This window comes from Pagrus major, chromosome 2 (assembly GCF_040436345.1).
Source record: "Pagrus major chromosome 2, Pma_NU_1.0".
Taxonomy (NCBI): Eukaryota; Metazoa; Chordata; class Actinopteri; order Spariformes; family Sparidae; genus Pagrus; species Pagrus major.
This window is the reverse complement of record NC_133216.1, coordinates 33,725,163-33,752,899: the sequence shown is the minus strand read 5'-3', so window position 1 is coordinate 33,752,899 and position 27,737 is coordinate 33,725,163. Positions and strand designations below refer to the sequence as shown.

The window sequence follows — 27,737 nt, the reverse complement described above, 5'->3', positions numbered from 1 at the left end:
ACAAGCAGCAAGGTTGGATAAACTATGGTAGCCCCGTGTGGAGAAATGGCCGAATTGGAGCTTATTCTGCAAGAATTAAGAGGCTTCCGCCAAGAAACCAAAGAACAATTAGGGACAATCAAAGAAGAAGTTTTGAAGGCGAACACCAGATTGGACGAAGCGGAGGGGTGAATCGAGAAAGAGGAGAGGATTCAAAACATGGAAGAAGTCATGACGGAGATGCTGAAGCTACACGTGAAGCTAGAGGATAAGCTAATAGACTTGGAGAGCCGCTTCACACGCAAGAACGTGAGGATTTATGGGGTGCCAGAAGGCACGGAGAAGGAGTCACCAACGATGGTTACATTTGTGGAAAATTTTCTAAGTGAGGGTCTCGGACTACCCGAGGACGGACCCGACTTACAGATTGAAAGAGCGCACCGCTCAGCGGGGCCACGGCCGCCGGAGGGCGCGCTGCCATGCTCCATCATAGTAAAGTTTTCAAACTTCAAAACGAAAGAGGCACTACTCCGCAAGGCATGACAAGGAAAGGGATTCACCTGGCAAGACAACCACATAAACCTGGACCACGACTTGCCTCCTCTCATCCTCAAAAAACAAAGAATATGCAGAGGTTCGCAAGATTCTGAAAGAAAACGGAGTTCAATTCCAGACTCTCTTCATGGTCAGGCTACGGGTGAGACACAAAGATGGAAAAAAAGTCTACGATACAATAGAGGAAGCAACCGAGGACCTGGCGAGCAGAGGCTACACCGTGAAAACCATCAGAGCTCCGGAGACGTTGATGGAGCAGATTCTGCGGCTGACCTGGAGGAGAGCGGACAGGTGAGCGGGGAAGGGCGCGTCCTCCGCCGGACGAGATCCAAGCTACAGGGAGAAACTCCAAGCCTTCAGGAGATCTTCACCAGCACCTTCTGTCAACTAACAGAATTTGTACCCTTAGCTTTACTTTTTTGTTGTGCTTCACATCCTCTCTTTTTTCCACCTCTTTTTGATTTCAGCGTGAATGTGCCCGAGGAATGGTGAGTTTCCCAGAATAACGCTGGAAAAGTAACACAACTATATTTATTGGTAGAGACCAACTAGACTATAAAAAGGTTCGTTTGGGATCGGCTTTTCTTTTACTGTGCTGCCGCCATCGCTAAGGGCCCCTTTCACTGGACACAGGAGGAAGGTTTCCCCTTGGAGCCTTTACGTGAGGCTCAACAGGGTCAGGCTAATAGACCCCTACATAGGAAGTCACACGGACTATTTATGTTAAGGTGTATGTCATTTAGTGTGATGTTTGTTTTTTATTCATTTGTTCACTCCCTGTTGGTTCTAGAGGGGAGGGGGGAGCTTACCAAGTTCAAGTATGCAGTTGAACTGGGAGTCACTTAGATGCAAAATAGACCTATAAAAATGGTTTCACTCAAAATAAACGGGGTACTCAACCAAATTAAGAGGGCGAAAATTTTATCAAATTAAAGAAAGATAAAATCCAAATAGCATACCTACAGGAAACTCACCTAGACGACTCTGAACATGCTAAATTAAATAAAATGGGATTTAAACATGTACTTTTCCTCCCATAGATCGGGAGGTGGAGAGGAGTGGTAATCTTGATATCCAGGGCTGTAAATTATGAATGCATATTTGAATATAAAGATAAAGAAGGTAGATTTGTAATGATTATAGGCAAAATAGAGGGTACGTTGATGAGTCTCTTTAACGTGTATGTTCCTCCTGGTAGTGATTGGTCCTTTTATAAACATTTATTTGAACTAATGACAACAAAAAGCCAAGGGATCTTGATATGCGGTGGCGACTTTAATATTCGACTAAACCCGAAGATGGACTCTTCTAATGGAAAGTCTGAAGCAAAAAACATTAGTAAAAGAATTAATACTTTGATGCATGAAATGGGTATTGTAGATGTGTGGAGAGAGGTGAATCCGACACATTACTCATCTGCTCATAAAGTTTATTCTCGGATAGACTACTTTTTCACATTTAAAAAAGACCTTTACAGATTAGATAAATGTGAAATAAGCCCCAGCACTCTCTCAGATCATAGTCCTATTTACATGTTAGTCCACCTGGATACTAGGATTAAGACTACTCTCTGGAAGTTGAACTCAAACATTTTAAATAATCCAGCTACCAAAGAAAAACTGAAAATTGAAATTAAATCATACTTGGAACACAATGATAATGGAGAGGTGACGCCATCTGTGCTCTGGGATGCACTGAAGGCTGTGATTAGAGGCAAAATAATAGCCATTCCCTCTTACGAAAAGAAAACAAAAAAACAAACAAAAACTCAAAGACTTGGAAGACAAATTGAAGAAACTCCAAAAAGAACATTCAGAACCTCTACAGGATAGGATTAAATCCAAAATTATAGACCTAAGAAAGAAATGGATAAAATAAATACACAAGAAATACAAAAAAAAGCTTCTTTTCACAAAACAACAGTATTACGAGACAGGAGGGAGGTCATTGAAGCGTCTATCATATAAGCTACAAAAACAACAAGCTGACAGAACTATACACAAAATAAGAAACCCTAGGACAAATGAAATAGAACTAGTCTAGAGAAAATTCAACAATGCTTCAAAAACTACTTCAAAGTACTGTATTCTCAACCACAAATGAGCGATGACCACCAGATTGATGCCTTTTTATCTTTGCTACACTTACTGAAGGTCACGCACGATCAAAATGATAAATTAATATCTAAAATAACAACAGAAGAACTGCAATCAGCAATTGGGAGACGAAAGGGGGGGGGATCTCCAGGGACAGATGGTTTCACCTCAGAATGGTATAAAGAAATGCAGGACCAATTAGTTCCAACACTATTGAAAACGTTTAACTGGGTGCTGGAAAAGAAAAAGATCCTCCCCTCCTGGAGAGACGCAATTATTTCCATCATTCCTAAGGAGGGGAAGGATAAATTAGAATGTTGGAACTACCGTCCTGTAAGTGTTTTAAATATTGATTATAAACTGTTCGTCTCCATACTATCTAAAAGATTGGAATTGATCCTACCAGACCTAATACATATGGACCAGACGGGTTTTATTAAACATAGACAGACCCAAGACAACATCAGGAAAACAATACACGTTATGAGACAAGATACATGGTCTTTTTTATACAAAGTGTTATTCAAATTTGGCTTTCATACGACCATAATTGAAATTATTGCAGCACTCTATGATAAACCAACAGCCAGAAATAAAATTAACGGTGATCTTACTAAGTCATTCATTCTGGAAAGAGGAACAAGACAAAGATGTTGCGCATCGCCACTCCTCTTCGCCCTGTTTATAGAACCCTTGAGCCAGTGGATCAGGCAGAGGTCTGATTTAATCGGGGTAACAATGCCATCTGGGGAACAAAAAATGGCCCTGTTTGCCGATGATTTATTGATAACTTTATCACAACCTACGCAGACACTCCCAAAATTGATGAAAATGTTAAAGGAATATGTTTTACTATCTGGATACAAAATTTACATAAATAAGACCCAAGTAATGGCACTTAACTATGACCCACCAACTGAGATTAGGAAACTGTATAAACGGAATTGGGATGCAGATTATATAAAATATCTGGGAGTCACACTGCCAAAGGACTATTCAAAAATGTTTGATTTAAACTACGGACCTTTAAATTCAAGGATAAAATCAGACATACAAAGATGGAATGTTATCCCCTTTTTGAGTTTAAGCTCCAGGATTGACTCAGTAAGGATTAATGTTCTTCAACGAATGCTTTACCTCTTTCAGTGTCTGCCAGTTAAAATACCACCTAATCAATTTTTAGACTGGGACAGGTTATTTTTAAGATACATATGGCAGGAAAAAGAAAAGGGGGGAATGGGCCTTGTCTGTCTACAAGAATATTATTACGCAGCTCAGCTGAGACCAGTAGTTTGCCTATATTCACCAACATACACTGCGGAATGGAAGGAAATAGAAGGCATGAAACTAAAAAGGAATACCAATAACATCCCTATTAGCTGATAACTTGTAAGGTGAACTGATGGTTTCAGATGATCCCATGCTGGACACTTTTCTGAAATCCTGGCGGGAAATAGTTAAAGCATGCAAAATAGGGGATGCATCTAAACTACCGAGGTGCTGTGCCTACGATTTGGATTTTGCACCAAATAAAAATGATGGCAGATTTAAGGAATGGACCTCAAAAGGTTTAACTACCTATTATTTGTTTCTTCAAAAGGGAGCATTCCAGAGCTTTGAAGCTTTACAGAATAAATATGGGCTGGGAAAGGATAACTTTTACAGATACTTGCAAGTTAGACATTACTTTGACCAAAACCTAAAAAAGGCTTTAGAAAAAGGTGTATCAGAGTTTCTGCAGGTATTTCCATCATTACTCAAAACTGGAACATGCAACAAAATCATATCCAGACTGTATATTGGCACCCAACAATCTAAACAAGAAAGCACAGAATACATAAAGAAGAAGTGGGAAAAAGAGGGAAATGTAATGATTTCTGCTGAGAGTTGGGAGAAGATATGCCAGCTACAGTGGATCTCAACAGGTTCGAACATATGCAGAGTTTTCCTGGAAAAATATTGTGAGATTTTTTGTTACACCCGTCCAGAAACGACATCAAGGTGGCGGCGATGCCTGCTGGAGACTCTGTGGGACTAATGGAGCGAATCATTTTAATTTATTCTGGAGTTGCCAGGTTATTAGTACATATTGGGAAGAGATTCATAAACATAAATAATATATTTGGAGTAAACATCCACTTCAAATGTGAAACTCTGTATTTGGGTGATATATTGTTCGGAAACTGGAATTTCAATAACAAAAAGCTACTCGGTATGCTATTGGTAGCATGCAAGAAATCCATCACGAGAAAATGGTTAAAAGTAGAGCCGCCCACCATTGAGGAATGGATGGACATTGTACACGAGAGCTACATCATGGAAAAGTTGACATTTTCCCTCAGAGTGCAAAAAGAAAAATTTTACCAGATCCGGTCTAAATGGACTGAGTACGTGAAGCCAATAAGGTCAGACTTTAATTGACTATGTCATTCACTTTTGACTCATCTGATTATTGATTTATTTTTCACTTTAACAGTCATGATGGGTTAGCCCCCCCGTGTTTGTTGATTGTATGTTTGTGTGTAAAATAGTTTTCAAATAAAAAGAAAATTAAAAAAAATAAATTGGGCCTAAGATGCAAGTTATAATAAATGAAAATGAACCTTTTCAGGTGATCTAAATAGTGACATTAGACTGGACATCATATGACCAGTGGAAATTAATATAGCAGATGGCACCTCACCTACAGTGAGAAGTTATTGAGTCCCAGAGTGAGAGGTTGTGAAACACAGTTCTAATTCAGTAATTTGCCTGATAGATGGCTGACTTGCCCTTTGCCAGCAGTGTGTTCTAAAGACTGCTCCGACATCTGTCAGCAGACATAAGGCACAGGCAACCCCAGCTTAAGGCTTCAGCCATTCATCAAAAAAAATTTATGAGCGTGTCTCTCTGTGTGCTTGTGTGTTTACGAGTGTGTGACAGAGGAAGGAAAAGCCACGCAAGTGTATGTAGGATCATAAATAAGATACCTCATCTAGTCCAACCTGTCAAACTGGGTGATTGGTGGCACTAGTTCAGCTGGTGAAAGTGCACACATGTTGCCATGTGTGTGGAGAAAATAAAAGAGGTTAGTGGGTAGATTTTTAGCTGAGCTTCGTTCCTTTTTAGATGGCTCCATCTGTCCCAGAGACAGCAGCAGAAGTGGGAGGCATTGCTCACACAAGCCTCGCCTGAACATTTTTCATCGTGATGCAGACATTTTTTTCCAGCCCAAGGGCACAGGTGGCCTTCAGATGTGGACCCATCAGTCATGAGCTGTGGACGGGTGCACAAGGGACAGGGAGGCACGCTGTTTCTCGGGAACATAACGTGGGTGTGGCTTGGTATAATAAGCTATTACCCTGAGACATGAATAATAAAGCAATGTGTTATTCAGTTCTCTGGTACTAAGAAGAAACAGGGCTGCTCAGAGGTAATATGACCAGAAAAGTTAAAGTGCTGGAAGGTTGCTCACAGTTTGATGCCACTGTCATATATAAAACACACACATTTCTCCCTACTCTGCAAAGGAAAATCAGTTTTATTGAAATGAGGGCCCATGTTCCACATTCAAAGGCATGGAAGGTGTCAATGGGTGATTCAGTGATGCCGGAGGTAATGAGAAAGTAATGTATTTATGGCTACCGTAGATTGAGCTGCTGCTCTTGTGTGTCCAAAGCACCTTGAATGTGACAAATCCTGGTATTCTGGCAAAGCTTTTGTTATATTCCGTTTAGTCGGTTTTCTCTGTATGTGTTTCTGCTGACTGCTTACCTGTACAGTTTGACACCCGTCTCCCTCTCCAGCTGAGCCCACAGCTCGTAGCACTCCCCCATCATGTGGGTGTAGAAGTCCTCATCGTAGGCCCTGCGGATGATGCGGGTCTGGCCATGGGAACTCCCTCGGGTGTGGGGCAGGATAAACTGGAAAAGATGAACATAATATCACTTGGTTGATATAAATTAACTTTGATTCAGGAATAACATACACCAAATGGCAAAAAGTACCCAAAAGCAAACATTCTAACCATCTGTAATAGTACAGAAAATGCTTCTAAACATCTTACTAGGGCTGAATGATTAATTGATTTTAAATCGAAATCGCGATCTGAAACAAAGCGATTAGCAAATTGCAGAGGCTGCAATTTGTTTTGCTGCAGGATGCGCGTCTGACCCACATTTAAACACGGTCAATGGTTTTACAAAATCATGCCGTCTTCCTTGTGTGACAGTCATCCTTGCCAATCAGAAGTGCCGTGTTCCTTGTCTACCAATCATGCTCACCAATCAGCCATGACCCAAGGTGACGGCATTTACACCTACCAACAACAACACATGAAACCCAAGTAAAACTTTAGATTTGTAGTGCGGAAAAATGGCTTCCTCTGATCCAGCAGCAACCTTGGATGATTTAGTAAAAAAGAAAGGCGGCACTTCCATGATATTTAAGTATTTTGGCTTCGAAGAGACGGACGTGCAACAAAAAAGGTACTATGCAAGAACTTTCGTGGAACAGTTGCCGCACCATGAGGCAACACCACAAACTTGCACCAGCACTTAAAAAAAAAACACCACAGGCACCTATATGACCAGTGTACAGCAACAAAGTCAGCTGAAACTATTATTCTCTTATTCGAATTTCTTTGTTATTTGTATCATTATTACTGATATGACTTAAGTCACAACTTTTGTGATAATTGTGTGTTTGTAATATGTTCCACACCAACTGAAAAAAATAATAAATACTTGTTGGCAGCAATTCATATCTTTAATTTCTCATCTTTTCATTAGAATATAGATCAGTTAATATTTTGATGGTATATCAGTGTGGTAATGCTCATCACGTTTTAAATCTTTTACAAAAACAAAAAAATTGCCATCGCAATATCGGTCAGAAAAATTTCGATTAGATTTTTTTCCTAAATCGTTCACCTCGTTTGTCACAATCAAATAAATTTTGTATAATATTTAATGTTATCTATACTGTCCTTTTTTTCCAACTGACATTTCTCAAAAATCACCTGTTTGCATATTTTACAGGCATTATAAATCAGATTTTTAAAGAGATAGAGGGAGTGGTCAGTGACGCCTGAAGCGCAATTAAAGCTGCGAGTTTTGTGCACGAAAAGCAAGCTAAGCTGGCATGTGGTTTATGCTTTTTAGTGTTTAAAAATGTTTTTGACATATGATAACCCCACACGTAAGTGGCTGTTTGTGCTGTGAATTAATGAAATGAGTAGGCTGATGGTTAATTTAAGATGTGTGTGCATACGTGTGAATCTGGAACACTATCCGTCTGATCGATCACCTCCGATCCATTTCAGTGCTATGGACAGATAGACAATCCTGTCAGTTAGGTGTCTTAGTCTTCTGCTTTTTGTAGTTTCTTGTAGATCTTTCAGCTGTCCAATGTGGCCCAGACACAAAGTTGGAACACCATTGTTGTCTAAAATATTGAATGCTGAAGCTTAATGGGAACTAACAAGGTCTAGTCCAGACACAAAGTACAAAAATGTGTGCAGATAGGGATGTGTGTTTGACCCTATAGTGTATCATTAGATAAAAAAAAAAATAAAAAAAAATAGAATTTCTGCCTCGCTGATATATCCCCTAACTACGTCAACTTGCAGTTTACACAATTTCAATCCTATATACTGGTATAGAAAGCCTATAGACATATATTAATGTGGGTTAGATCCTACATAAGTGTAGTTCATGGTGAAATGGAAGTTACCACAAGAGCGTCATATCATGGTGCAACGACAATCACCTGAAAATCAACATCAGCAAAACTAATGAGTTGATGGTGGACTACTGCTGTATGTTATTAGTGTGCAAGTTCATTGAGAGAGACAAAAAACAGTCAAATTTCTTGTGTTCACATGTTTGGCAAACACATCAGATTCTGGCAGAACACAAAGTTTTAGCCATGACAGTAGACAATGCTTAAAGTATGTATGTTGCTTCAAAGTAACAAAAAAAATTGTAAAACATGGCTGCTTCATACACATCTTCAACGCGGCAGCACGACAGATCTCTACAGTCAGCAGTTACAAGGTGGACAGCCTAGATTAGTGTCACCAACGCGAAAAAAATAGACCAGACGCTGAAACAATCGCTGCACGGCGCGCGCCGGCAGCGGAGCAGAGTGCTGCAGCGCTTCCTATGTGAACGACACAATTGGTTAACGTGCCGAAACGAAAACGGCTCCGCTCCTCGGCGCTTCGCAGCTAATCGCAGTGCTTTGGCGTCCTGTCTGAACCCGGCGTTATGGTGTTGAAATTACATGCAGACATTGATATACACTACCGTTCAAAAGTTTGGGGTCACTTGCAAATGTCCTTATTTTTGAAAGAAAAGCACTGTTTTTTTCAATGAAAATCACATTAAATGAATCAGAAATACAGTCTAGACATTGTTAATGTGGTAAATGACTATTCTAGCTGGAAACGGCTGATTTTTAATGGAATATCTACATAGGTGTACAGAGGCCCATTTCCAGCAACCATCACTCCTGTGTTCTAATGGTACATTGTGTTAGCTAATCGTGTTAAAAGGCTAATTGATGATTAGAAAACCCTTATGCAATTATGTTATCACAGTTGAAAACTGTTGTGCTGATTAGAGAAGCTATAAACCTGGCCTTCCTTTGAGCTAGTTGAGTATCTGGAGCATCAGCATTTGTGGGTTCGATTATACTCTCAAAATGGCCAGAAAAAGAGAACTTTCTTCTGGAACTCGACAGTCTATTCTTGTTCTGAGAAATGAAGGCTAATCCATGCAAAAAATTGCCAAGAAACTGAAGATGTCCTACAACGGTGTGTACTACTCCCTTCAGAGAACAGCACAAACGGGCTCTAACCAGAATAGAAAGAGAAGTGGGAGACCCCGGTGCACAACTAGGCAAGAGGACAAGTACATTAGAGTCTCTAGTTTGTGAAATAGACACCCCACAGGTCCTCAACTGGCAGCTTCATTAAAATGGTACCCACAAAGTGGAGAGGCGACTCTGGGATGCTGGCCTTCTAGGCAGTGTGGCAAAGAAAAAGCCATATCTGAGACTGGCCAATAAAAGGAAAAGGTTAAGATGGGCAAAAGAACACAGTCATTGGACAGAGGAAGATTCAGGAAGAAAAGTGTTATGGACAGACACATCTAAGTTTGAGGTGTTTGGATCACACAGAAGAACATTTGTGAGACGCAGAACAAGTGAAAAGATGCTGGAGGAGTGCCTGACGCCATCTGTCAAGCATGGTGGAGGTAATGTGATGGTCTGGGGCTGCTTTGGTGCTGGTAAAGTGGTAGATTTGTACAAGGTAAAAGGGATTTTGAATAAGGAAGGCTATCACTCCATTTTGCAATGTCATGCCATACCCTGTGGACAGCGCTTGATTGGAGCCAATTTCCTCCTACAACAGGACAATGACCCAAAGCACACCTCCAAACTATGCAAGGACTATTTAGGGAAGAAGCAGTCAGCTGGTATTCTGTCTGTGATGGAGTGGCCAGCACAGTCACCAGATCTCAACCCTATTGAGCTGTTGTGGGAGCAGCTTGACCGTATGGTACAAAAGAAGTGCCCATCAAGCCAATCCAACTTGTGGGAGGTGCTTCAGGAAGCGTGGGGTGAAATTTCTTCTGATTACCTCAACAAATTGACAGCAAGAATGCCAAAGGTCTGCAAGGCTGTAATTGCTGCAAATGGAGAATTCTTTGACGAAAGCAAAATTTGAAGGACATAATTATTATTTCAAATGAAAATCATTATTTCTAGCCTCGTCAATGTCTCGACTATATTTTCTACTCATTTTGCAACTCATTTGATGAATAAAAGTGTGAGTTTTCATGGAAAACATGAAATTGTCTGGGTGACGCCAAACTTTTGAATGGTAGTGTAACTACTAGGCTACTTCAATATATACCGCACTAAATCATAATGCAAGTTAGACATTATGATGTTCCGGACCTTTGCTTGAGGAAATTTTCTCTAACTGGACCTATTTGAATTTTAGTTGAATACCCCTGATCTAGGGGAAGCATTTTGTAGGAGGTTTCCATAATATTTTGGTACAGGGTGGAAACCATGCCCCTCAAACCTCTTTTAGTAGTGAACAGGTCGTGAAGCAGATGTGTAGGCAAAGGGTGCTGCCAAGGCACTGCGTGCACTTTTAGAGTTGCTCTAAGCTGACGATAATAACAGAAGGATGTGCCCAGCATATTAAATTAGTTCTTGATGTCTTGAAAAGAGTGCAATCCCTGAAAATCGCCCTATCAATAAATCTTTATTATTAAAAATGGGGGAATGCAGGAAATATTACATAACTTTTCTACTGAGCGACAAACCTGAAAAAGCTGGGATATGATCAGGCCAAATCATAGTTGACATTGCCTAACAGAGATGTTCAAATAGCACATCTGTCAATGATCAAGGGTGCACCATTCCCTCTTCCATTGCTCACCAAGAAACCGCCACCCGAGGATTGAACCATGTAACCAGGGGTGTGAGGGTGAAAGATCAAAAGTACAATCTAAAGTTAGGTAATGCTAAGGCACTGTCTAATCTGGCGTGCTGAGTAGTGGAATCTCTCAAGCGAGAACACTTCCCATTCCAAATGAATTTGGAGCTGCATGAGGCTTATCTCAATAACCAGCAGGGGGAGAGAGAATAGGAGCATAGCACTAACAAAATTCATTCAGGGCAACACGTTAATATTTACATGTGAAATTTGTGCCTGGAGTGAATTAGGCAAACTCGCCCATCTTTCTAAATCACTCAGAACGCCATTCAATGTCTCAGTGTAGTTGTGTTTTACGATGCGGGAATATTTCAATACCCAAGTACCTAAAATGTTGAACAGAGGGAATATCAACAGGTAAAGTAGTGGTCTTGGCTGCTTTATTCAGTGGCAAAAGAGCTGACTTTGACCAGTTAACTTTAAATCCTGATCCTGAAAGTCTAATATTGATAAAGGTGGGGGGTAGACTTCAAGAAAAAACAAAATGTCATCAGCGTATAATGCCAGGTGGTGTTGAGTGTCTTAAACTGTAATGGGTTGGATAAGGGACGATTGTCTGTGCCAAGGGTTCAAGTGAGAGCGCAAAGAGGCTCGGGCTCAAAGGACAACCTTGGTGAGGATCTAGATACTGGAAATGGGGGCGAGCAAACATTACCTATATCACTGAGGGGTTTGAATACAGCACTTTCACTCATTTTATAAAGCCATCCCCAAAGCCCATCGCCTCCAAAACCAACCACAAGAAGGGCCATTCTAGGTGGTTGAATGCCTTCATTGCATCAAGTGATAAACCAGCTGCCAGGGCTTCAATGTCTATTGCAGCATTGATTACATGTAGCAGTTGTCGGAAATTATTGGAGGCTAGGCATGACTTAATGAAGCCGGTCTGGTCATAGCATACCAGTGATGAGATATGAGATTGCAGGCGGTGAGAAAGTACCTTAGCATAGGTTTTAATGTCAGCATTCAACAAGCTAAGCGGCCTTTAGTTACTACATTCTGTTGGATTTTTCTCTTTTTTAAGTAAGGAAATCACTGCATAATTCACATCCCTACTCCTTAGGGTCCCTATCCCTAAGAACAGTAGCCTTGAGCTCTTCAAGTGAGATCAGTCTGGCTAAATTGTTTGCATCATCTTCAGCAAGACCGGGCATGTTCAATTGAGCTCAAAAGTCATCACATTTGCCCTTGTCAAAAGATACGTCCGATTTGTTTTGGTCAGAGTAAAAACTGTGGAAAATGTAATTGATCTGAGTAGAGTCAGTATTGATAGCTCTGGTCTGCAATTTAATTGAAGAAATGTCTGAAAACTGTTTGTTCGATCTAATTTACATGGCTAATAGGTGGCTGGGTCTCAACCCATGAAAATAATTATGCTGTCTAGTCCTGTGAATCAAAAACTCTGAACACTGCCTAAGAATGTTAATTTATTTTTTACAACTTTGTTTTGCAGAGCTATGTCATCTGAGTAATTAGCCGATAAAGTGGATTCTAAATTGGAGAAAGTGTTTTCTAGTTCTTGTAATTTATATAGTCGTGCTTTACGCTGATTGGAGGCAAATAATGTGGTATTACTCCTAATGAAACCTTTGATTGAATCCCACAATATCCTAGGATCGTCAACCCAGCCAACATTTAAATACAAAAATTCTCTGAGCTTTTCTGCTAACTGTGTGTTAAATTCCTCCTGCTTCAGCACAGTGGTGTTAAAAGGCCACCTCGGCGCTTGCAAGGAAATACTACTAAACACCATTATGCATAGCACACCATTATGATCTGGGGCTATGGGAAGTAAAGTAACATTATATAAGTCATGAAAAATTTTAGGGGATGCAAATATTTAATCAATTCTAGAGCAGGACTTGTGTCAGGAGGAGAAAAAGGAATAGTCTTTCGCACCTGGGTTAGTCAATCGCCATAAATCTGTAAGCCCTAGACCATTAGCCCAAGCCTTTAAGGCTGAGGACGCTAGTTCCTGATCTATAGTCTCAGACTAGGGTTGGGCGATTTGACGAATATATCGTTTATCGGCGATAGGCTCAACTAATTGCTTGTTTAATCATTTGTTGGAGCTGATATATTGGTCTATTTTTGAAATTTGATTTCGCTAAATTAATGGTGTGTCTCCTTGAACACTTCACGCAATAAATAATTAAGCTGTAAGCGCCAAAAATAGGAACGGGCAAAATCTGTGGTTTTCTTACTGTAATTAGACAAAGAGTCAAGGAGGAGCAGAACTGACCAGCGGCTAGAAATGCCGGTAGACTGCTAGGGAGTGGGGCTCTGTGCGCAAGTTACTGGAGCAAGTTGATGAGCAGTGCCGCTCTGCCACTTGCGCTTAAGAGATGGGAATAAATTCAGTGTTCAAAAACTGAAAATAGAATAATTATTTTGCCCACAAAAATCACACAGCAATCACATAGGCTAATTATAATAATATAAACAGTAACAACTATGGTTGGGCGATGTCTGCTGAATTGGCATATGACAATGTCTACAGTGAAACATTGTGATGGACGATGACATTTTTTTTATGAATTTGAAGCAGCGTGTCCCCTCAGTGTTGTCGTAAGGCAGCAGTTGCGTATTATTATCACTGTAACTGCCGCAGTTTCCTACTTTTGCTCTGACATGAATCTTCAACTGCAGAGGAAACTATCTCCCGTTACCACCGACATATACATCCCTGTGCCAAGTTTAAAAGCATCCTCATCTCCGCACCACATGTCCGTGACTTGACTTTGTTCAGCCTCATATGCATAAAACAACATTGGCCAACTAGCCAAGGAAGCTAAGCTAAGAAATTTGTGTAAAAAAACAGCACGACTGAAACAGCAGCCTGCGGTAAAAGAAACACTGCTGCCACAAATTTAACCAAGTGTCTTGGGTTCGCCTAACTGAGCTTATTTAATAAGAAATTAATAAACGAGACATGGAGACGTACTGTTAGTGCACTGAGCAGCAACATACTTCTTTTCATTTCCTCTCTCCACATATCACAAACAACAATAACTCTTGCCCTACGGCAACTCTGAGGGGACACGCCACTTAACTGTACCCTAGTAACAACAACCAAGTGTTTCTTGGTGTAAGCGTAGCATGCACAGCAGGATGCTGTATTCCCCACCCACTGCATGTGCTGGCACACACCTGCATGAATATATCAGCAATCGTTGATTGATGGGCTGACGGTGGCTGGTTGGGAAATTTTAACATCTCGCCCAACCCTATCACAGACCTGCTAGTCCTGTCATCAACTGAACCTCAAATGGCATTAAAATCTCCCCCCACTATAAACGAGTACTCAGCTAACTCCAGCATAATCTTAGTCAAGTCAATATAAAAATTCTTAATCAAAACAATTTGGTGCGTTCGCAGATAAAAAGGCATTTTCCTTCCACTAAATTCTGCTTTGGCCACAGTCAGCCTTCCGCTGTATCCAACCATGTGTGCTGAATTTTGATTTTGAGTTTACGTCTGGCTACAACAGCTACACCCTTGGTCTTTATGGAAGATGAGGAAGATGCTATCACATGATAAAACTTATCTGCTAGGCGCCTGACATCCCCACTCAAAGGATGCGTCTTTTGTAATTACGCAATGTCAACTTTCCTCCTGTGTAGTTAACCTAATGTGCTAACCCTTTTATGGGGGGGTATTCAGATCACCAGTGTTCTAACTCAAGATGTTAAGCTCAGACATAGTTTAGAGCGTTGATTTCAAAGGCGAGCGTCGAGCGACACCTGAGTACAGCACCCGCAACCATCAAACACAATATCCACAAACCAGCAAAGGTAACCATCCCAGTCCACTTAGGTCCTTCCCACCCCAACCAAAAAGAAAACACATTTGTAAAATCCAGCTGTAAACTATCCCACAAAATAATAGACAAAAAAGGAAAGACCATTTTATGCTATTTTATACTTACTCTCCACTGATAATCGGCCAGGGCCGATAATTGGTCTACCCCTAATAGGAAGCATTTAAAAATGTGGGTGGGACAATGTTATAGGAGGTTTGGGGGCTCTCTCTCTAGAAATTATTTGAATAGATTAGATATTGTTTCATGCATTTTGACAGGTGATTTGATACTTTATCTAGCTAGAATCATGAGAAAATTATCCGTAGGCCTACATTTTACAATTTCAAGGTAATTTATTCGTCTTTATGCAACCGTACGTTGTATAATGACAAATAAATTACCTTGAGATTGTAAAATATATGCCTACAGATATTTTTTCATGATTCTAGCCAGATAAAGTATCAAGTCACCTGAAATTAAAGTTCCTAAACTCCTTCATGCAACATAAATTACACAACATATATACAGTAATGTATCAGTCACAAGAACGAGATGAATAGATGGACAGACAGACTGACGCCCTGTATGTATGTATGTATGTATGTATGTATATATATATATATATATATATATATATATAAAATGCATCCAGCCACAGCTGTTGCTGGTGTGGAGGCATAAAAAAGCTAGTTAAAAATTTTGACAACTATATATAATTTGTTTGCTGAGCTTTTGCCAGATCTGTCTTGCAACTTTTATTGTTAAAACAAACTTTTTCCCCACTGCAAACAGTTTTATTGTATCTACTCAAAGAGTGTTGCACAAAGTGATTTGAGTGTGAACACTGGCAGTTTTTAGTACAAGAAGCTGGCATTTTATAAGGTTTGTAGAGAGAACTCACTCCAGTAGTGTATGTGTGTAAAGTAACATTTTGTGCAAACTTTATCTATTAATGTCAAGTTGTTGAAGCAGTTCAACAGATCAACAGGGCTGGATTACTAACCAGAGCAACAAAGGAAATTGTGGAGCCAATGGCCCGGGCCCTAAAGCCTTCAGGTCCATTGATTATGAAAATTTCATTAATAACAAATGTATTTGTTAGTACGAGGTTATTTACATCACGAAAGAACATCGCAACTGGATATAACAGGGGCCTTAAAACAGCACCTGCATCATATATATATATATATATATATATATATATATATATATATATAAATAAAAAGTTACCTTCTTGTACAGGGGCCCTGAGTTACATAATTTCATTTAAATCTATTCTGATGCTAATATGGTTTATTTTATTCAACATTTTTATTTTAGTAAGTAGGTCAAGTAACAGAATGTCATGTTTGGCCACACAGCAGGAGCAGAGAGCTGCCAGGCAACGTGTGAATGCCAAAAAATGCCAGCTGCTGCCTGCAGCTCAGAAGAACAGATATGACTTTCACAATCACGCTTGGCCTGCTTTGACCTGAGATTTCAGTAGGCTAACACAAGAGCACATAATCAGAATACTGGGTCTTCTACCGCTGAAACTACTGAGTAATGTGTAAATCATGCATGCACATCGGTCATGGGGAATAAACGTAATGCCACATACACCGTGCGTGTCGGATTACTTCAGTAGCTTCTGCAGTCTTTTAGCGGTGCTCGTTAATAAGAAGTCTCAAGGAACAAAGTTTAGTGTGTAACGTACCTGCTCCAACAGAAGAGTCTTCTTGTTCTTTTTTGCCAGCTGATAGGCAGTGAAGGAACCCTGGACACCGGCCCCGATCACTATGCAGTCATACTCCCCTTCCGCCGACATTGTGGCAACATTTAGCACCACGGCACAGCACGCGCATTTATTTCATAACTTATCGATATGCTGACTCAGACACGCCCATTAAAAGAAGTGAACTTTGTAGCCATTTTTGCCCTGCGTAATGCCTGCTAGGTAGCGCAGGCTGTGTCACAACGAGCTGGCCTCCGCAATGAAGTGTCTCTATTCAGTGTTTAAGGACTAGATTACACATAACATTACGGTGAGTCGGGGGTATTGCTGGGTTTGAGTCTGCTCTGCGCCATTTTCAGAGGAAAACGTGATTTGTAAGGTGCATGAGAGGACACGAGTGCCTGACAGTCCGGCCTACAGCAAAGAATACTGCAATGATTGCTACCAGGAGATCAGTCTTTGGTCTGTGAAAAAAGTGTAGGCAATACACAAAATTGGGGGGGGGGGGGGACAAAAACAATAAATTCATCCAATATGGCAAAAATGAAAAACAATATTGTTATATTAATATTATATAAAGTAAAAAAGATAATACTCTAACATAAAACGAATGTATCAAAATTAATTAATACTCATTGGACAATTCTCTTCAGAATGTTGTTAATTTAGCACGTACCAACTGCCCAAACATCGCTGCAGACCAAGTACACCCCAGCATGGCAATGGCACTACGAGATGGCAAGGGACCTCCCAGCAGGAGAATTCAGCCTACCACACCAAAAGTGGTGAGGAATGGCCCGAGGAATGTGACAAAGAGCTCAAGGCATGGACTTGGCCTCCGAATTCCCCAGATCAATATCCAATCAAGCATTCATGGTATATGTGGAAACAAGTACTATTCATGGAGGCCCCACCTCGCAGCGCACAGGACTCAAAGGATCTGCCATGAACACTTTGAACCTCTGGGGACCCTGTAGTGTCTGGCACCAGTAAACATAATATATTAAATAATAATAATAAACATTTTTCTCAATCATGTCAAGTAAGCATGATATCAGCCATATTGTAAGATGGCTTGTTGGTCTGGTGCTGACACAGTGGGTCATCAGTGGTCAGCTACATCCAGTTACATCTGGCCATTTCCAGCACTGTTATCATTCTACTTTTGAAGCAGACCAAAGTACACCTGTTACACTTATATAACCATGAATTGCAGTCCAAAGGTCACTCCTCTGCAGCCTGCACAGGAGGAGCAATTTAATTATAAAAAGGCACAATAAAACTGTATATTTATTAAGTTCTCAAAGTGCTCCCTGCCAACTGTAGGTTTGTAGGGAAGATGATGGTCTGATTATTCCTGAGGCCAGGGAGTCGTTAATGTAATTCTCCATCGCCTCTCTCTCAGGGTGTGACAGATTGTAAAGACGACTGGAGGGAAGCATGGCACCAGGGAGGAGCTCGATGGCACAGTCATATGGTCTGTGTAGGGGCAGGGAAAAGGCTAGCTCCTTGTTGAACACCCGGGAGAGATCGTGATAGGCAGGCGGCACTTGGGACAAATCCAGAGGAGTAGAGGAAATGGGGGAGGAAACTCTCACAGAAGAGGAGGCGGACTGGAGACAGCAAAGGGTTCTTTAGCGGGTGGGGAAGGTGGATGAACAGGACTGACTAAAGGTTGATTACTCACAGAAGCCGGTGTAGTGGAGGTGGAAGCAGGCATTTGGGAGGTGAGCTGGTTGAGTTGGTTTCCGAGCTGAGAGACGTTGGAGCAGAGGGCTTGAAGTGACTCCATTACTTCCCAGAGCATGTGCTGATGTTTTCCCACATGGACACCTTGGGTGTTGAGTGCATGGTGGAGGGATTCTGGGTCGGCTGGGTCAATGGTAGGCCGGATGATTCTGTGACGATGTGTGGTGGTAGGTTTAAGGACCCAGAAGCGGACACCAGATTTGGAGCAGTTTCAATGGAGATTTATTTGATAAGGCAAACAGGAATTGGTGTGAGCAGGTCTGGGTAACTCAGCTGGGGGTGAGATGCAGGAAGCACACGGTGGCACTGGCAGAATGTAGGCAGTGAGGTGAGGCACAGAAGTCTACTGGTGAGTTGGGGTTGTGAGGAGGTGCCGTGGGTGGAGTGCTGATCAAAGCAGTGGTCACTGGTGGGGAAGCAGAGAAGCAAATTAGAGCTCAGGCGAAAAACTGGAAACAAGAAAACATTCTCTAGAAAAGTTAAAGCACAAGTAGAGCAGCTACATACCACGTCGACTGACGAAAATCATCTGGCAGTGAGTAGACTGGAGATCAGGGTATTTGAGCAAGTGCTGATTAGCCCAAAATGTGCTGCAGGTGTATGAGCAGCTCCAGCACAGAGAAAACTCCGCCCAGCCTCCCACAGCACCTCTAAAACACAAAGTACAAAACAAAAAACACAACCACAACTAATCCAAAATATGACACAGTTGCCTACAATATAGCACTTAGAATTGCCATGACCTAGTTTTGGTGTTTTTTTGTCTAAACTTGATTCACCACAAGGCAAATGTACAAAACAAGATAGAGTACCCAGCAAATAACAGAGGTGGAGCTAATGTTACAGGGGAAAAAAATCACAAGCAGCAGACAAAAGAAACACCTCCATATAGTTAGGAAGGAGAAGGAGATCTATTAGAAGTGTAAGGATTGGGATATGTATGTATTTTGTTTTTTAGCCTCCTTATTCTTTTTTTATATTTCAATGACTTAAAGTAGTCAGCAAAAAAATGTATAAACACAGTAAAGGAGGGAGTACTACCAATCCACATGCAAGTATGTTTGTAATATTTACCCAAAAGAATCAGAAGGTTAACACTATCAGAAACTTTTGTATCCAAGTTGTCCATAAAATAAATTACATCAATGTAAGTAAAGGAGGGCATGTTATCCATTTTGAAAGACAACCAATTAAAGCATAGGGGCAGGGTTAGCTCATACCTGATGCACATCATGCAGACAAAGAGCTCAAGGCATTAACCTGGCCTCCAAATTCCCCAGATCAATATCCAATCAAGCATTCATGGTATATGTGGAAACAAGTACTATTCATGGAGGGTAACCTACTGTGGGCTTGCCCAAAGAGAGCCGACATCAGGGTCCCCATGGGTTAGACCATGTGGGCCCTCCATTGAGTTAGCCTGAGGCAATTTCGCCCTGTGGGGACCCAACAAGGGCTTCTGTCTGAAGCTCAGGCTTGCCACCCAAAACCCCCTGTGTCAACAGCACAGTTAAAATTGTATTATTTATTTAATATTATTATTTTAACGTTATAATCAAGGGTACTTATTTTGGTACCACACATAAATGTTGCATAAACCATTAGCGCGTTAGCATGCTAATGGTAATTAGCGCGTTAGCATGCTAATGACAAAACACCTCAGTATGATGTAGTTTGAGCTTTTGGTTGATCATTTATTAAGGAGACAACATTTGTGTTAGCTGGTGGTATTAGCAGGTGAAGCAGCTGCCCACACTCAGCCCAGTGGGTAAAATGGGGCCCACAAGCCTGCATAGTTTAGTTTTGGATAAAGCTTTTAAGTGTGTGTGTTTGTGTGTAAGTATGGTAAGTATGGTAAGCTATTGAAAGGTCATTTTTTATTGGGAAATTGAGTGAAAATTTAATTATTGTGGCTAAAATATTTGTTAACTTAGACTCTAGTCTACAAATATATGTTATTGTATATTATATTGCATTTAATGTATTACTGCTAATAGGTAAAATGACAGACTGCAGCAACAAAAATTACTGTGTCAATCTCTCCATGCAATGGTCTGGACAAAATTTGTTATCCATCTGTTTTAAAATATCTGATTTTTTTTAGTACTTTCTGGATGTCAGAGTAACTAACAGTGTCCTATCTTTCAGATAAAGACTGTTGAAGAACCTGTCCTTGCCCTTGACTCTACATATAGTTCACAGCCATATGGGTGCAGACAAAACTCCAAGAAGTGACAACATAGAAAGAGAATATTATGGACTGCATTGCTCAGCAACACAAATAGACAGCATACAGTACGTTACACCACAGGTAGGACTCAGCAGTCTTTTCACTTAAACATGTGAGATAAGCAACATGCTATAACTATTTGTCTCTGCCCAAACAAATGCCTCTTATTTGGGTCGCTTGATGCGACTAGAGTGCGCCCAACTCGAAACTCCAAGTCCTTTGGATACGAGCACGGGGTCAGCTGCAGCCTCATAGACGCGAGTGACGGCAGGCTGTCCTCCTGTTAGTGGAGAAAAACAGCGGGGTCGACCAGGTTGAAGGAACGGACCTCGGTTCTGAAGAAAATGTTCTTCCTTCTGCAGACGGTGAGGAACGGCTGGGTTGTACAGCGTTCCTCTATGGATCCAAGAAAAAAAAAAGAATAGGGAATACTCGAACTCGTTACCTTGGTTGTGGCAACTTTCGCCCAATGGAGTTTTGGGTGCAATTAGGTGCAATTTACTGGACCGTTTGGGCATTGGCACAGTTCCTTTGTTCTGAAGCTCTGCTGGTTTGATAGGGGCCCGCAGTTAGGCTTCTTGTTTTACCTGCCTCTCTTTTGTCTGCATTATGTGGATGAGGTCCCAACAATATGAAGTCAATATTACTTGTCAAAATGAGTTCTACTCTGCTCGTGAAAGCAGTTGTATAAAATGTTGCCCTGAGAGACCACTTGCATCACTGGAAGTGTAGGTTCCGGTGCTTTTGGAGCTTGACCCATGACTAGTAGGCGATTATTAGATGATCACGTCATCACAATCATTTTGCACAATTGTTAAATTCTTCCAAACGCATGTTTACACGTTCCCCTCCCCCCATGACCCTAGCAGCCAGGTAGGCATAATGAATATGAAAATGAGTTAATAATAACAATATATATACAATACCTATATGTAGTAATTAAGTTAGATAATACATAAAATGAATATAAATAAACATAAATAAATAGAACAAAATAAAATAAGAAAAAATTGAATACAAAATACATAAATAAATGAAATAAAATAAATGAGCAGAATAAATAAAGTAAGGGGAGTGAGTGTTCTGTAGGAAAAGGTTCGTAGTTGCTGACAACCAGAATGCTGCACCAGATTACCAAGATTTGTTAACCAGCGGGAGTTATGAGGGCTCAGAGCCCCATTGCAACTGTAATGCATCTGATTGTGTGTGGTAGGCAGACAGTGAGGTACAGTATAGTGAGGTGAGAACCCATGCAGGCAAGCACTAAACAAGCCACTACAGTGACATTTCCCTAGAAGAAAGCTGGTTTACACAGTTAATCAGTGGTTTCCAGTGAGAGTAAAATTTATCAGAAGAGCCTCCGAGAGTGAACTTTATCTTGTCAAGTTTTAAAAAAGATAAAGTGTCACACAACCAAACCTTAAATGACGGTGGTAAGGGTGATTTCTAGAGACTCAGAATTCTCTGCCGGGTGATTAGAGAGGTAAAAGCAATGACATTAGCTTGAGTCGCCGTCGTCTTTAGTTTGTCTGGAGGCCTGCCGAAAATTGCTATATGAGGGGATGGACAGATCCTCAAACCCACAACCTTTGAAATTGTATCAAAATATAGCTGCCAGAAGTTGAGCACTTTGAGGCATGACCAGAACATACGGGTCAAATCACAAGGGGTCTGAGAGCATCTGCTGCATCCCTCATCCGCGCCACCGGATAAATCTTGGCTATCCTGGCCTTGCTGTAGTGGAACCTGTGTACCACTTTGAATTGTATATGGCTAAGCCTAGCGCAGCTGGAGGAAGAATTGACTGCTCGCAAGGCTTTCTCCCAAAAGTCATCAGACAGGGAAATCCGCAGTTCGTTCTCCCAGCTGGCCCTAGTTTTGTTGACAGCAGCATCTGAAGATGGAGAAACGAGTTTATAGAAGTTAGACACGTGGCTCTTAGGTAAGGTTTCAGCCTTAAGAATAAGATCTATGCCGCTTTGGGGTGGGATCTAAGGGAATTGAGAGCAGTGGGTCCTGGCAAAATCGTGTAATGGAAAGCATCTAAGAAAATTGGAGCTGCTGAAGTCAAAGGTTGTACGCATTTGTTCGAAGGTAGCAAAACAACCGTTAACATACATATCTTTCAGATATTGGAGGCCACTCATCAAAAAACGTGAATCGTTTCTCAGAGCGCTGGGTGTTAGTACAAACTGATGCGCAGGGGGAGGAATAGAGTAATGGAATCCAGTAGACGAAGCCTGCACCAAATCCAAACCGTTGTAAGGAAGAGAACAGATAGGCCGACTCCACCCTATCGAAAGCCTTCTCTGCATCGAGAGATGTAACAACCTCTGGTTCAGAAGGGGAGTGCGAGGTATGAATGATGCTGAGAAGTCTTCTAATATTAGCGAACGAGTGCCTCCCCCTTATAAATCCCGTCTGGTCCTCCGATATAACTGAAGGCATGACCGACTCCATTCTGGGAGCCAGGGCTTTTGGAAGTATTTTAACGTCTACGGCTAAGAGAGAAATCGGTCGGTAGGATGTACAGTTCAGGTGATCTTTGCCAGTTTTTATTAGGGCCCGAGCACTAACAGTGCGAAGGCCCTATTGTATCTGTAAGGATTGTTTATTATTATTATTCACCTGCCTCCGAGATCGCATATTTGGCGGCCTGAACATACCCCAGAACTCACCAAACTTGGAACATACGTCACATGTGGTGAAAAATTTGATAGTCCAACATGATTGGGGGTGGGTGTGGCCAGGGGACTCCATAGTGCCACCTAACGTCGTTTTGTCCGTGCGAAAACATTATTGGATCGTCATGAAATTTACAGGACTCATGGGTCTCAAGGATTTAGCCAGGAATTATTTTTGGCAGAATTTTTGCCGCAACAGGAAGTCAGCCATCTTGAATGGCGTGTGGCGATTTTCATTTTTCCGACGCATTTTTTGGGACTTTAGGATGTTCGCAGACTCACCAAATTTGGCACGTAGCTTCTTACCCATGAGTACGTTAATTCGATACCATAACTGCCCTCAGGCGCAGCACGACAGCTCAGTAGCACCCCTAACGCCCCCCTTATGGCTTTTCCCATTTTGTACGTACCCATTTCCTTCCTACTTTAACTAACTCCTCCTACAGATTTAACACCACAGACTTCACATTCACTAAGTATCATCCTCAGACCTTGAAGATGACAAGTTATCAAAAGCTTTCGCCTCTGTTATACCTGGTGGTGTGGTACTGCGGTCAATTTTCTTTTACCATAAAGCAGGAAAAAAAAAAAATAAAGCAGGAAGTCCTAATAACTTCAACATACAATTTCCCATCTACACCAAATTGGTCACACATGTAGAGGGGTTCGCCCTGAATAGGTTTATGATCATATTACACCAATCCTAGCCTCACTGCACTGGCTCCCAATACATATAAGATCAGACTTTAAGGTGCTGCTGATGACATACAAAACTGTACACGGCCTTGCCCCGTCGTACATGTCAGATCTTATTATACCATATACTCCAACTCGTGCATTACGCTCTCAAAATTCAGGGCTCCTGACGGGTCCCAGGGTTAAGAAAAAGTCAGCTGGCTGCAGGGCTTTCTCCTATCGCGCCCCCTTCCTCTGGAATAACCTCCCAGCTGATATTAGACAATCTGGCTCTATTGACGCCTTTAAATCTAAACTGAAAACTCACTTTTTTGATTTAGCCTTTAATTAGTCCTTGACATCGACTGCTAGCTTCCTCGGTGGGTCGGTCTCAGTCTCAATGAGTAAGCTATAGTATTAGACTCCACATTGTCCTGCCGACGAGTAATAATCTGCTTATTCTGATTAACATTGCATTTCTATGACCTTGTTTTGCTTTCTGTTCCTACAAGCTGCAAGCTGTGTCACTTTTCACTCTCTATAGCTTCCTCCCCCTCTTTCTCCTCCTCCTCCTCCTACTGTCTTTTCATTCAGGCTCCCTTCTGATGACCTCGGGCCCCAGGGACCATCTACCTCTCCTGGCTCCTACAGCCCCACATACTGTCGGATCTGGATTGTCACACCCGGTCTCCGTTGGATCATTCCTCTCCTTGTTTCGCTATCTCCTTATAACTGTATTCCTGTAAATTTTGAGGCCTCGTCATTCTGATCTCTTTATCTATTACTAATTATCCTGTGTGGCCTGCCCTCTTCCAGGTCACCACGGTGGACAGGAGGTCGTGTGGCTCGGGCACCACCTGGCGATGCCTTGTCCTGCTCAGTCCTCTCCTGGATCCACATACTTTACATATATAATTTGTATCAGATTTTCTGTCAATGCAACCTGTAAACTGTGATTGCTGTTCTTTCTGTACATGCGACATCTATTGCATGACTGTCCGTCCTGGAAGAGGGATCCCTCCTCTGTGGCTCTTCCTGAGGTTTCTTTCATCGTCTTTTTTCCCCCTGTTAAAAGGGTCTTTTTTTCCCATCAAGATGGCAAGTTTTTCCTCACTCGAATTGAGGGTCTAAGGACAGAGGATGTTGTTTCACTGTACAGACTGTAAAGCCCATTGAGGCAATGTGATTGTGATTTTGGGCTATATAAATAAAATCTGATTTGATTTGATTTGATCTATGCAACAATACTGTGTTAAGTGAAAAGATGGCTCCATAGCGCCCCCTGGAATATTTCAAACTTGAAGCCCCACCTCCTACATGCACATACATTAAAGAAAGTCAGTACGCATATGTATCATGACCAGACGCACAAAAAACCCTCTTGGACCCATACCCTCAGTCCAACAGGAATTTGGTGATTTTGGTTCAAAGTAGAAATTTCGCTGCCATTTTCACCCATTTCTATGCCTCGTACTTTATCTAATCTAACTCCTCCTACAGATTTCACACCACAGACTTCACATTCACTAAGTTCAATGACCTTTCACTGTTGCGTTTTGGGTCACACGTATCATATTTAGGTAGGAACCTTTCCACAGGCAACAGGCCAGCAGACATCTGGTCGCGCGCCCTCCGACGGCGCCACGGCCGACGTATGTGGGTTGAGGGCCCGTTCATCACTGCTTGCAGTTTTAATTATTATTATTATTAAAAAAGAACTTGACATAGGAATTTTGCCTTCTTACATTTCTTTCCATAATACCTATTATGCTTCCCTTTACTTTTTGTCATATATATATAATGTGACAATGTTGGATTATCATATCAATCAAAGTTTCAAATAATGAGGTAAAAGTCTGAAAAAGTATTATCCGTCATCCAACATACTAGATTTCTATACTAGATTTTGTGATGAGCCGTCAACAGCTTGTTGCAGTCTGTCTCTTTGTACCAAGGTGATTTACAGAGCTCTGACCAGGAATCTGATCTGGTTCATATTAAAATATTAATAAATATAATTTATATTTTTGAGAAAATATTTTGCCAGCTACCTGAAATTGTGTGATTATGGAGTTTCCTGATGGCTAGATAGGTTTACTTGTTGTAAAGTGATTGCTAACTGATGCTAGCTTTAACGGCATTAGCTCTGTAAGAACACTCCCACACAGGGTTTAAAAGCCTGCAACCTACCATCCGGTTAGTTAGAACTGAAGAAGCCTCTTGGATGAGAGGTGAAACGTCTTCAAGAGATGAGAGAAGAGAAGTGGAAAATGCGGAGAAAAGTGGAGTGCACTTACAGTATATAGCATTTTTTTAACATAACATATAAAGCGCTTTACATTTAGATTCCCATTCACTGATTCACCCACTGTCACGGATGCACACAGACAAGCATGCGTGCGCGCGCACACACACACACACACACACACACACACACACACACACACGCGATGGCCTGCTTAAACTTAAACTTGGGGTTCAGTGTCTTGCCCAATGACATATAGATAGGAGGAGCACACACTCCGCCTCATGAACCACAGCTTCCCCATGAGTACACGTAGGCAAAAATGGTCCTTGTATAACAAAACCTTGCGTAGTAGCATGTTTTTGTAGGTGTGACAAGTAAAGGATGTTGGTTTGGCTCCATATGAAGCTATTTTTGGATCATTTTCATATAGAGATATCTATCACAGGTGGTTCTATGTTATTAGCTTTACAGTTAAATGACTCCTTCATTTATTGAATTTCAATCCAAACTGATTCCTCTCACTATAGTCAGAGTTCTCTCTGATTGGGGTTGAGAGATTCAAGCATCCATTCATTGATTTTTTTGTCCTCTCATTCTGTGGACAGCTGGAGCCTCAGTCTGCACAGTTCTCATTTGCAATCGATCAGTGAGATAACACATCCCCATCGACCTCTGCAACGCAAGAATACAGAGGTAAGGCAGAGTCTCCTCTAAAATCACAACTTGAACTGAACTGTTACTCACATATTTTGTACACTCACTCTGCACTCTTTCTGCCCAGCGCCCCAGAGCCTAGCCTGGCCTGCGTCCCAGAGCCAAACCTGCCCAGCGCCCCAGATTCACTGCTGCCCAGCAAACCAGCCAGTGGTTCCCAGTCGGCGACCAGGCCAACACTAGCCAGCGGTTCCAAGTTGACCTTTTCCAGTATTTCACTGTTGGTGGCCCGGCTGACCTCTATCAGTGGTTCCCGGCCTCCAGAGGGCCTCCTTCTTCACTGCCGGCCTCTCGCTAGACACCCCGAACTCCTGGTCGTCCCCCGGACTTCTTCTGTCCCTTGCCCCGACCTCCTGGTTGCACCGAAGACTGACTCTGAACCTTCTTTTTCTTTCTCTGTAAAGTATTCTTCTCGCAACTGCATTAAATCCAGTCAACCATGTCATGTGATATGCTTCAGTATTTTAAGAAATATTAGGGTAATTGCAGATGAAAATTTAGTATCCTGGAAGTCACAGTATAGACTGCCACTAACTATCCATGTAGAATGTGGTGATAACATGGCAAATTGACAATACACTGTCCAGCCATACACTAGGTTTTGACTTATTCTATTTCTGACCATGGGAAAAAGGACTGCATTTTGTATATGGATTGGTTTACAGTTATTGGATTTACTAAGCATAGCGTCCTTTAGGCCTATTTCTTTTCATAGGCCGGCATCAGCAGTGCTGCCACCATTTATTCTTGAAGATTAAGCAAGAAGTAAACTTTTTGTTTCTCTGCATTCAGAACAC

The 27,737-nt window shown here is 41.5% G+C and overlaps 1 protein-coding gene and 1 long non-coding RNA gene across 3 annotated transcripts in view; one reads left to right on the top strand and one right to left on the bottom strand.

Moving 5' to 3' along the window:
* pipox (pipecolic acid oxidase) overlaps positions 1 to 18,768 on the bottom strand; it is a 73,581-nt gene extending 54,813 nt beyond the window's left edge. The window contains exons 1-2 of one of the 2 annotated variants that reach the window (XM_073462309.1): positions 18,328 to 18,768; positions 6,384 to 6,532 (exon numbers count right to left, since the gene is read on the bottom strand). In XM_073462309.1, the coding sequence (XP_073318410.1) occupies positions 6,384 to 6,532; positions 18,328 to 18,447 (269 nt within the window). In that variant the 5' untranslated portion in view covers positions 18,448 to 18,768. Of the gene's footprint in view, positions 1 to 6,383; positions 6,533 to 16,622; positions 16,749 to 18,327 lie in introns of those variants that run through there. The other variant, XM_073462317.1, reaches the window with a different exon arrangement.
* A 7,416-nt stretch (positions 18,769 to 26,184) lies between these two features.
* LOC141007740 (uncharacterized) lies at positions 26,185 to 27,382 on the top strand. The gene is made up of 2 exons (XR_012180030.1): positions 26,185 to 26,919; positions 27,008 to 27,382. It is a non-coding gene; the product is annotated as an uncharacterized lncRNA (long non-coding RNA).
* The last annotated feature ends 355 nt before the right edge of the window (positions 27,383 to 27,737 follow it).